Consider the following 12,449-nt stretch of genomic DNA (forward strand, 5'->3'; position numbering starts at 1 on the left):
ATCTTTCTTCTATCATTGACAGTCCCTCTAGGTTGTGGGCTGCTTGCCTGTGTTCCTGAGAAGCATCTACGGTACCAGTCTATAGAGTGTGTTTTCTTTAGTGAATTACCGGTATGTTTACCGGTAATAAACTTGCACTGTTTTATGTATATGTTTGATTACATACAGCCTTGTGACAGTTTTCCTGCATGTCATAAGCATTTGAATATAAATTAAAATGTTAAAATCAAATCTGATATTGTTTTACCTTTTATTTGGTGTGTGGAAGGTGTGCGGAAGAGGGGGTAGTCTTATACGGCGAGTATATAACAAACTCTGTATTTTGAGTGGAAATGTTAGGGGGTCGTCTTATACGCCCAGTCGTCTTATACGCCGGCAAATACGGTAAGAAAAATAGCTACTGTCAAAAATAGTGCTTCAAAATAAAAGAAGATGTCTAAGATATGGAGAGTTGTGAACCAGACCCTGACTCCATCTAGTGGATGCTTATCCTGAAACAATTACCTCATCAAATACTCTTTCTCCACAGCTTATTAGGATTTGCTAAAGAACCAGATTCTGCCACATAAACTACTGAGGACAAGAGATAGTCAGAGGAAGTAATATGGCTTATAAATATTATCTTTCATCTTCAGGGTGACTGCAACTGGGGTTGTCTTGAGATAATGTCACATATCCATTTCCCCTTGTTTCTCATTCACACAAAAACACTTGTATTCTTGGTGCCAATGTTCCCAGCTAAAAGGCTTTAGTTCTGACTCCCTTATAGTCAGGTGTGGCCATGAGACTAAGTAATGGCCAATGAGTCATAAGCAGATATATTGTGTGGAACTTCTAAGAAAGGAGTTAATTCTGCTGAGAGAGATGTTTTATGTCCTTTTCTCCCCTACTCCTTCCTGCTGTCTGAATGAAGGCTAGGGCTCCAGCACCCATAATAACCTAGAGTATAGGACCCTGAGATAACCTAGAGCAGCCGTGGGCAAACTACGGCCCGCGGGCCGGATCCAGCCCGTTTGAAATGAATAAAACTAAAAAAAAAAAAGACCGTAACCTTTTATGTAATGATGTTTACTTTGAATTTATATTAGTTCACACAAACACTCCATCCACGCTTTTGTTCCGGCCCTCCGGTCCAGTTTAAGAACCCATTGTGGCCCTCGAGTCAAAAAGTTTGCCCACCCCTTACCTAGAGTATAGCAATAAAGGAGAAAGAAAGGAGCCTGAATCCTTGATGAATGTGAACCCACTATTCCAAACTGACTGACCAGCTCTGCACTACTCCATCAGAGAGAGATAAAGCATGTATATCATTTAAACTAGCTGTTTGATTTTCTATAACAGGGTCAGCAAACTTTCTGCAAAAGACCAGAGAGTATATATTTTAAGTTTTGTGGGTGATATGGCCTCTGCTGCAACCACTCAACTCTGCCATTCTCATATAAAAGCAGGCAGAGACAATATATAAAAGAATGGACATGGTTGTGTTCCAGTAAAACTTTATTTACAAAAATAGGTGACAAGCAGAGCTGCTCTGTGGACTCTGACTTACTAATCCCTGTTCTATAATATGTAACCAAGTTAAATCTAATTTATACAGAGAATATTAATCTCTTTTAGCTATTATCTCTATTATCTGCCGTTACTCATTGTCTTAGTCTTTCTTTCAAAAATTAATAGCTTGGCTTTCAGAACCCCACGTAGTTTTTCAGGTACTTGCCACTTTCAAATTCTAAAATCCATTTAAAACTTGTTTGAGCCCCACTAGGGTCCTAGAGACAGAACTAGGTGACATAAGAATCAAGGGCTGACACCAACAGCACCAGAGAATCTACACAACAGTTCCCTAAGAGTAGAGAGTGCCAGTTTGTACGAATTCTTCATCCTTTCATTTAACAACTTTTATTACATACCTCATCCTGGAAACAAAGTGCTCTGATAACACTTACAGTACAGAAGGAAACCAGGGTGTTGAGTAAATCATGTAAATAAATTTATATTTGCATATTGTTACAAGTGAAAAAGAACAGGTTTCTATAAGAAAGTACCTAATTTTATTAGTAGGATCAGAGCCTTTGTATTTGGCATTAACATTTAAGCCAAGATCAGAAGGATGCTAGAACATAATCCACCTAAATTAGAAAAAGAAAGAACATTCCACGCAAAGAATAATGGGCTCAATGGCCCTGAGATGGGAAAGATTACTATTTAATGCTTTACTGGCTCATTACAAATAAACTCAGCCCTTAGTGACAGTATACAGGAAATGTAATTCTGTAGTTTTCATTTTCTTTGCTTAAAGCAGCAGTTCTCAACCTGTGGGTCGCGACCCCTTTGGGGTCGAACAACCTTTTCACAGGGGTTGCCTAAGACCATCGGAAAACACATATAATTACATATTGTTTTTGTGATTAATCACTATGCTTTAATTATGTTCAATTTGTAACAATGAAATTGGGGTCACCACAACATGAGGAACTGTATTAAAGGGTCGCGGCATTAGGAAGGTTGAGAACCAATGACTTAAAGCATTAAGTAATAAATAACGCCTCACTCTCAATTGCTTTTGACTGAAAGAACTCTCCGGCCTTCATGCCCCTTCAGTGCAGTGGCCTTCAAGATAACGATGACATGCAATGAAGAAAAGCTATGACGACCTTGAGAATAATAAACAAAACATTCATACATACAACTGCCCATCCTTCCGGGTATAAAAGCTGACTGATTTGATGGTAGCCACCACCACCACCATACAGAGAGTCACGGGGACGAAGAGCATGATCACATGTTTGGCGCCATATTTCAGTGTCAGCTCCTCATCTTCTTCTTCATCCTGTTCCACCACCTGCAGTGTGTTACCCTGAGGTCCTCCATTAGATAATGGCTCAGGGTTGCCCCGCCTCCGCCTTTCGTTGCTGTGCTCATGCCGTTCTCTACTGTCATTCTAAAAGCGAAAGAAAAACTTTTTCAGTAAGTCTGACTCTCAGCAGAATCAAGTTATTCTATATCAAAAACAGAAAATGTAACAGTCAGACCTGAGATGAACAACAGGGTCACAATTACTTGAGTTCTAAAAACTTGAGGTAAGAGAACCAATTTATAAGAAGTGAAGTGTGCAGTTAAGAAATCTAGATTATTTACCAAATTCCCTAAAGGAACCCAGGTCCTCCCTTTCACCCGGTTCTTGGCTTTCCTCGCTCTCTCGTTTCATTCCTAACCTAATACAATTACACTCATCCTTTGAGGATTGGCTTAAAACTGACACCTACATAAGAACTTTATTTGCTGCAGCTCAAACAGAGAAATCCCAGCTTTTCCAATTCATGAAGTGCTTTCTATCTGTGATTTTACACCAGTTATACGAAGAACTATCTCACCTCATTACCAGTAAGACTTAAAATCCTGTACTGATGTACAAGGGATCTCTCTGTAATTATTTCTTACAATTGCATGTAAATCTATAATTATCTCAAGTATGCAATTAAAAAAATCTTTACAGTGAGAAATTAGGCCTTAAACAATTATAATATCCTTGCCCAGTTCCCACTGTGCCCTGAATAGAGTCGGGGACAATAATACTTGATGAATTATGGAATGAAAGAGGACCTTTCTTAGATTCTACTTTTCTTGGACTCTTAATCCAAATACCACTGTATTACTTTTATCCTTATCCTGGGTTTCTCCGTTCTTATTCTTCAAGTTTGATTTCCTTTTTGGTATCCCTGTTCTTGTCTAAACTCAGTTGTTGTTTTTTTGTTTTTTTTTTAAATATATATTATTGATTTTTTACAGAGAGGAAGGGAGAGAGTTAGAAACATCGATGAGAGAGAAACATCGATCAGCTGCCTCCTGCACATCCCCTACTGGGGATGTGCCCGCAACCCAGGTATATGCCCTTGACCGGAATCGAACCTGCGACCTTTTAGTCCACAGGCTGACACTCTATCCACTGAGCCAAACCGGTTTTGGCTAAACTCAGTTTTTAATAAAGGGTAGAATGAATCCCAAGGACACTAACAGTAACAATAATAAAAATCTCTATATATAAAAGCCCAGTGACCAGAACGCCAGAATGACCAGAACGACCGGAATGACCAGTGGCTATGGCGCGCACTGAGGCAGCCAACCAGCCTGATCCAGGTCCCAATCAGCACCCCTCCTGGCCAGCCCAGCCCCCAACACCCCAATTGGGGGTGGGGCCAGCCGGCCAACCGCCCGTGCCCCCTCTCCCCGCAGGCCCCAGCCCGATAGGCTCCAATCAGGGAGGGCCAGCTGGACCCCACCCATGCACAAATTCTCGCTCTGGGCCTCTAGTAATAGATAACAAAAAGATAATAGATACTCTTCTCCCTCCTCATTGATAACAGAACAGGTTGATAGTCACTGTTGCTGGGAAGATGTAAATCAGCTTGGTTGAGGAAGAGCTCTCTTAGGAAAACATGCTATTCTCATACCTCATATCTGACTACAGATATACCTAATAGAGTATTACCATTATTCATTAAAAATACATTACACCCTGAATAATAACTTAAAATTATTACAGTATAGCAAGGATTGATATGTACTTGACATTTAATTCTCATACATACCCCATCATCGCCACTTTATAGGTAAGGAAACAGCCACAGCTAGTGTTACAGAGTGGGTTTGAGCCCACATATGCCTGACTTCAGAAATCAAGTTCTTAACCACCTCAATTTGCTGTTCACAAGACAACACAAGAGCTCTGCAGACTGTGAGCTGAGTTCTCTTTTACTCCACTTTCAATATATTTATCCCACAGGTAATTATGAAAATTCTATATTCCAGGTACTCTTCTGTGGCAATACAGAAGTTAGTAAGATCTAGATGCTTGCTATCCTTAAGAAGTCCCTAAGTTAGTTTCAATATAGAATAAACATTATATTAGAGATAAAAATAAAGTGCTACAGGACTATAATTCTGTGAGGTCAAGAAAGGCAACATAAAATATATGATTTTTGAACAGAAACTTCAAGAGTGAATGTAAGGTAAGTGGGCTCCAGGCAGAGACCACATGAACTGTGGCGCAGACATGTGAAAGTGCTGGACAGACAACCAGTGAGTACTCCAGAGTTGGCTGGAGAACAGGGTCTGTCAGGGCTGGTGGAAGGAAAGCTTAGGAAAGGTTGTAAAGGACCTTGTTTGCCATGCCAAGGACTTTAGACTTCGTCCTGTGGGCAATAGAAAGTCATAAAAATTATCTCAAGGTTGAGGAAGTGACACATCAGATTATGACTTATTTCTAAGAAACCTGACTGGGTGGGGATGGAAACGGATGTGTAAGGCACACTTCAGAAGCAGAATTGAAGGGCTTTGTGAATGGTCAGGAAGGAGTCAAGGATGACCCTGGAGATTTCTAGCATAAGAGAGTAGGAAGGTGATGATGACATTGACTGAGACTGGGATCCCAGATGAGCAGACTGGAGGAGGGAGATGGTAAATGTCAAGTATTCACACTCAGGCAGGAAAGTCCAAAGGCAGTTTAATAAGAATTTCAAGCTCAGAAGTTGGGGGAGGTCATTAGTTTCTATAGTTATGGAAATGAATGAACTCTCAGGGAGAGAGTGTAGATGGAAAGTAGGAACAGTATGAACTTACTGGTCATTAACGTAATACAACAGCTGTGGAAAGAAAAATATGCTAAGGATGTTATGTTTGTGACTAATGTTTGGCAATAGAATTATGCCCAACTTGACAGGTCAATTATGCACAAAATAAACTAAAATACAATTAATTATAACTCACGATATGGTACTTGATAATGTACAAAGCACTCTCACATATCTCAATCATTCTTTTCAGATGTTGAGAGGAGTTAGTAAGTGAACACTAAAACAACTTGTCCAAAAGTCTCACAGCCAGAAAGCAGCAGAGACAGAGTCAAATTCAAGTTTCTTGTTTCAAAATTTGTGTTCTTCCTATGGCACCACAGCTGTCCCATTAGGCTATATGAACAGTTTCACTGAGTAAGTCTAGCATGAAAGGCAATCATAGCATGCTCATTCACATTACTCAACTGGATGTTCTGGTTTGTAAAGAACATTAGCCAACCCCACCCTGCCCCACCCCCAGAAGCTGATATGGGAAACTAGAACACTGTTTAACACACACACACACACACACACTTCCTCTTTATAGTACTTTAGATACTATTTTTAAAAATTGACTATATGTTTTAATTTCATTTTTTAAAGTACAATTTATTTATTTAAACAGTTCATGTGGTTCTGAAATCTGAGTATAAAAAGGTGTACAATAAAAAGTTTCCCACTTAACTATCTACTTAGTTTTCTAATCTCCCAGGTTACCACTGTCATTGTTCTCTCCAAATTCTATCAGAGTTTCTTCATGTACATACAAGCAAATATAATACATAGCTTCTTCCCCCTTATCACACAAATGGTAGTAGCTGAATAAAAATGCACTGCCCTGCACTTTGCTTAACTATGTCTCCTAGAGATTTTTTTACATCAGTACACAAAGAACATCCTTATTCTTTTTTTTCGGTTATATGCAAATACACTATTTATTCTTTTTTTAAAATGCTTTTATCGATTTTAGAGAGAAAGGGAGAGGAAGAGAGAGAGACAAACATCAAACAGCTGCCTCCTGCAGGCCTCCTCCCATCCCCCCACCGGGAAATGATCCTGCAACCCAGGCATGTGCCCTTGATCGGAATAGAACCTGGGACCTTTCAGTCCGCAGGCCAATGCTCTATCCACTGAGCAAAACTGGCTAGGGCAGAACATCCTTACTCTTAAAAACAATTTTTAATCATCTATATAGCCAGTATATAAATTAATTTATTAGGCCAATCCCCTAATGACTGACATTTAATTTGCTTTGAACATTTTTGCCATTACAAACACTGCTGCAATCAGAATGCCCCCTATTAACTTATTTCATGTGTGGGGGCATATTTGTAGGATAAATTTCCTGAAGTAAAATTGCTGGGTCAAAGTACTCATGCAGTAGAGATACTGATTATTGCCAGATTACCCTCCCTATGAGTTGTATCAGTTTAAAGACTCTGCAAAATAGAAAGAGTGCCTATTTCAACAAGTCCTTAATTAAAAATCAGTGAATGCCAGGTACTAGGTGCCAAGAATATAGTATTCAACAAGACAGAAGAGGTTTCTGCTCTCATGAACTGATTTCAAGATAGAGATAGATGATAAGCAAGATAATTACAAAGTGGGATGGTACTATAGCAGGGTGATATGAGAAAGAATTCTTGGGCCCTGGCTGGGTGGCTCAGTTGACTGGAGCATTGTCCCAAGCACCAGAAGGTTGCTGGTCTGATTCCCAGTCTGGGCACATACCTAGATTGCAGGTTTGATCCCCGGTGGGGGCACGTATGGGAGGCAACCAATCAATATTTCTCTCATATTGATATTTCTCTCTCTCTCAAATCAATGAAAACAACCACATATCCTTGGATGAGGGTTTTAAAAAATTACATGGGATACTTTTCTGAGGAAGTGACATTTGATCTGAGACCTGAAGAATGAGAAGATGTGAAAAGCTTACTGTACAATAAAGGATTAACTCAGCAGGTCAGGAGTGTCCAAACCCTGCACATGACAAAGAAAGATCTGGCCTTGTTCCTGGAAGATAACCTCTAAGCCCTTTCGATATATTGCCTCTGTTTACATGAGGCCTTGGCCACATTGCTAACAATGTGATCTATGGTGGGAGTCTTAGCCCATGTGGTATCTGCTTGACTTTAGGAAGAACTAGAGAACTACGGTCAGCCATGTCTATGTGATAACCAGTAAAACTCCTGGACATTAAGGCTAAGTGCACTTCCCTGGTTGGCAATACTCCATGCAGGTGGTCACACTGTTCCTGGGAGAATTAAACACTGTTCCCATGACTCCACTGGGAGAGGACAACTAGAAGCTTGTGCCTGGACCCTGCTCTATATTCCTTCTTCTGTTGCTAGTTTTAATCTGTATCCCTTCACTGTAATAAACTGGAAGAGTGAATATAACAGCCTTTCTGAGTTCTGTGAATCCTTCTAGCTAAACACTGAATCTGAGCATAATCTTGGGGAACCCCAAATATACCTGTACACTGAAAACTACAAAATACTGCTAAGAAAAATTAAAGAACAAAAGCAAAAATAGACATATGGACCACATCAAACTTTAAAACCTCTGTGCATCAAAGAAACAATCAACACTGGGCAAACTACGGAAACAGCTCACTTAAAAACACACATATTATCAGATAATTCCATTTTTATATGAAGTTTCAAAGAGCATAGAGGTCCCAGGTCCCCTTCACCGAGTTTCCCATAACATTGGTAGCTTCAGTGGTTCCAGGACACTACCACCCAGGACACGTGCTCAGGCACGTCTCACCGATGTGCCTCCCTGTGTCCACTCTGTATTCTGGACGCTGGATGGTCCCGTCACCATAAAGATCTTCGTGCCTTTATCTCTAACCCCAGACAACTGCTAATGAAACAATTGTGTTGGGAAAAAAAAAAAAAAAAAGAAACAAACAATCAACAGAGTGAAGTCAACCATGGAATGGGAGAAAAATATGTATAAATCATATACAGTAGGGCCTTGACTTACGAGTGTCCCGACTAACGAGTTTTTCAAGATACGAGCCATCTCTCAGCCGATTTTTTGCTTTGTGTTGTGAGCTAAAATTCAGGTTACGAGCCAGCTTCAAATACCCCACCGCTAGTTGGCGCAGTGAACGTCACAGTGAACGCCGCAAATTCAGCCCAGCATCATGTGTCTCACTTGTTCACTTTTTGATTTGACATACGAGTAATTTGAGTTACAAGCTCTGTCACGGAACAAATTAAACTCGTAAGTCAAGGCCCGACTGTATCTAATAAGGGGTTAATATCTGAAATATATAAAGAACTCCTACAACTCAACAACAAAAAGCCAACCCAATTTTAAAATAAGCAAAACTCTTGAACAGACATTTCTCCAAAGAAAATATACAAACTAGAGGCCTGGTGCACAAAATTCTTGCACGGATAGGGTCCCTAGGCCTGGCCAGCAATGAGGGCCCCCGCCTGCACCGGCCTTGGCCTGGCGCTGCCTGCTCGCCGATCATCCCCGCCTTGGCCTAGTGCTACCCGCTCACCTGCTCCACCATCCCGCCGCTGTCCCGCTCTGGTCGGGGCCCATCAGGGCCGGCAGTGCCTCTACTGCCGCCCGCTGCCAGCGCTGCATCGCCGACGCCCGCCATGTTCCGCGCCGCCCCCTGGTGGTTAGCGCATGTCAAACTCCCAGTTAGTCGAACTCCCACCCATGGGGACAATTTGCATATTAGCCTTTTATTATATAGGATGGCTAACAAGCATCTAAAAAGATGCTCAACATTACTAATCATTAGAGAAATGCAAATCAAATTATAATGAGATACCATCTTATACCCATTAGGAATGCTACTATAAAAAACAAAAAAACAGAAAATAACAAGCGTTAGTGAGGATGCAGAAAAATTGGGACCCTTGTGCACTGTGGTTACAAATACAAAAATAGTGCAGTTGCTATAAAACAGTATGGAGTTTCCTAAAAAAAGAATTAAATGATCCTGCAACTCCACTTCTGGGTATATATCCAAAAGAATTGCTATCAGTATCTCAAAGAGGTATCTGCAAACCTGTGATCACTGCAGCATTATTCACAAGAGCTAAGAGATGGAAGCAACTCAAATGTCCATGAACACATGGATAAAGAGCCCTTGTATTTGGCTCAGTGGATAGAGCGTTGGCCTGGGGACTGAAGGGTCCCAGATTCAATTCCAGTCAAGGGCACATGCCCGGTTGCGGGCTCGATCCCCACTAGGGGGCATGCAGAAGGCAGCCAATCAATGATTCTCTCTCATCATTGATGTTTCTAGCTCTCTCTCCCTCTCCCTTCCTCTCCGAAATCAATAAAAATATATTTTAAAAAACAAAAAAACATATGGATAAAGAAAATGTGTATACAAACAGTGGAATATTATTCAGCCTTGAAAAGGAAATCTTATCACATGCTAAAACAAATAGTAAGTGCAATCTGCAAGTTACAAAAAGACATGTATGATTCTACTAATATAAAGTATCTAAAGTAGTCCAACTCTGTGGGTGGAGATGGGCAAAGGGGGATGAGGAGGAAAGACACCTATAATAATGCCAAATTAAAATTTTTAATAAAAATAAAGTAGTCCAATTCAAAAAAAATGTTGTTGGGGCTGTGGGTAAAGTGTCAGTTTTGCAAGCTGATAAAGTTCTAGAGATCTGTTGCACCACAATGTAAATATAAATTACTACTACTACCACACTGTATATTTGCCCTACTGGTGTGGCTCAGAGATTGAACATCGACCTATGAACCAAAAGTTCACAGGTTCGATTCCCGGTCAGGCACATGCCTGGGTTGCAGGTTCGATCCCCAGTAGAGGATGTGCAGGAGGCAACCAATCAATGTTTCTCTCCCATCATTTATGTTTCTATCTCCCTTCATCTATGAAATCAATAAAAAAAATATATTTAAAAAAGAAAGGATTTAAGAATGATTATAAGATTTTTTTACAAGTCAAATACACAACTCTACTCTTGGATTATATTCTACTCTCAGATATGTGAATCATATTCTACTCTTAGGTATTTACTCAAAATAAACAAACACATATGCTGACCAGCATGGCTCAGTGGAGGGCACTGACCTGTGAACCAGGAGGCACGGTTTAATTCCCAGTCAGGGCACATGCCTGGGTTGCAGGCTCGATCCCCAGTATGGAATGCAAGAGGCAGCCGATCAATGATTCTCTCTCATCATTGATGTTTCTCACTCCCCTACTCCTTTCCTCTCTAAAATCAATAAAATATATATTTTAAAAAAAAGTTTTGTAGCCATCATAAATAATTTCATTTCTGTGGCAGAGGGGAAGGATTACTCACTACATAAATGTTGTACGTTTCAGGGAGGGCGGGGCCCCACAGGAAGTGGTATGTGGGAGGCTAGCTCCTACACCATTATGTCAGAGGCATCATTTTAATTCTTTCTCTCTCCCCCTTATTCCGGAACCTGATGCAAGTTTAGGTCCAGTCACCCAAGGCATGTGAACCCTCAAGCAGGGCTAGTATTTTTCAAGCAGCAAACATTGTGGAAGTATTTTTAATACAGTGTAGTGCCTGCCTGTTTTCTTTTTTAACCTTGTTTTCTGCCTGTCTTTTAAAAGTTTATATCTGTAAATAAAAGAAATACTATAAACAAGTTTCCAAAAGCTTTTATGCTATAAACTTGTTTATAACATAGAAAGTAAGTGTTCTACTAATGTCTGCCCCACAACATGAACATAGTAAGCAATCTGATGTACCTTTAGATTTTTTCAAAGCCTTGTCATGCAATGTTTCTGTTACTTAATATATCAGATGCCAGTACATATAAATATACCTCACACTTAAATATTATAATACCAGCACAGTAATAATTATAATTATTGACCCATGTATGTGCTAGGCACTATGCTAAGCACTGAAGTTATCATTTAATCCTAAAATGCAATTTATTAATATTGTAAACTTCGTTTAACAAGTAAAGAAACTGAAGCTAAGAGAGACCGAATAATCTGCCAAAGATCACAGGGCTAAGAAGTTCTATAGCAGAGATTGTGTGTGTGTGTGTGTGTGTGTGTGAGAGAGAGAGAGAGAGAGAGAGAGAGAGAGAGAGAGAGAGAGAGAGAGAGAGAGAGAGAGAGAGAGAGAGAGAGAGAGAGAGAGAGAGAGAGAGAGAGAGAGAGAGAGAGAGAGAGAGAGAGAGAGAGAGAGAGAAAGGTATAAGATGTGAGTTGTGGAAGAAGTGAGCCAACTGGGCTGTTTGGACTCAGGAAATAAGTTACAGAGGCAAAAGAAGGGCGCTAGGAGCTTGGGGGTGGGGGAAAGCATAGAGAATGCACCTGGGGTGAGAGGGAAAGGCTTGGGTATGCCCAAGTGAGAGACAGTGTACACTCTGGGGAAAGAAGGATGTGGGGAAAGATGTGGGCTTGAGAGAAAAAGAGAAAGAGAGAAAGAGAGAGAGAGAGAGAGAGATACTAATTCAGACAGTTTAGTCAATAGATCCTATTATTAGCCATTACCTTAAATTACTGCCTGGGTAAATCCTAAGTAACATAAGTTTGAGGTTATCTCCAAATTCTTACTATTACAAATAATGCTTCAATAAATATTCTTGTCTATATTTCTTGGCACTCTTGTGGTAATGTTTCTAACTAGGATAAAATCCTAGAAGTGAATGCTAGGTCAAAAGGTACGTGCATTTTTAGATTTAATTGCCAAATTGTCTCCAAAGGGTACATGTATTTGCAGACTCAGTTGACTCCAAATACGAATTCATAAGAAGCACATGAGAATGCTTATTTTTCCATACACCTTTAGTAGCAATGGGTATCGATCCTTGCTGATAAGTGAA

The 12,449-nt window shown here is 40.2% G+C and overlaps 1 protein-coding gene across 8 annotated transcripts in view; it reads right to left on the reverse strand.

Moving 5' to 3' along the window:
* The window catches only part of PSEN1 (presenilin 1), a 72,901-nt gene that overhangs the window by 35,464 nt on the left and 24,988 nt on the right, over window positions 1-12,449 (reverse strand). For 5 of the 8 annotated variants that reach the window (XM_015562009.1, XM_015562007.1, XM_015562008.1 and 2 more), the window contains exons 4-5: window positions 8,388-8,483; window positions 2,688-2,941 (exon numbers count right to left, since the gene is read on the reverse strand). In XM_015562009.1, coding sequence (XP_015417495.1) covers window positions 2,688-2,941; window positions 8,388-8,483 — 350 coding nt within the window. Of the gene's footprint in view, window positions 1-2,687; window positions 2,942-8,387; window positions 8,484-9,135; window positions 9,167-12,449 lie in introns of those variants that run through there. The other 3 variants (XM_015562011.1, XM_006760711.2, XM_006760712.2) reach the window with 2 other exon arrangements.

The sequence above is a fragment of the Myotis davidii genome, unplaced genomic scaffold (assembly GCF_000327345.1).
Source record: "Myotis davidii unplaced genomic scaffold, ASM32734v1 scaffold17, whole genome shotgun sequence".
NCBI classification, from domain to species: Eukaryota; Metazoa; Chordata; class Mammalia; order Chiroptera; family Vespertilionidae; genus Myotis; species Myotis davidii.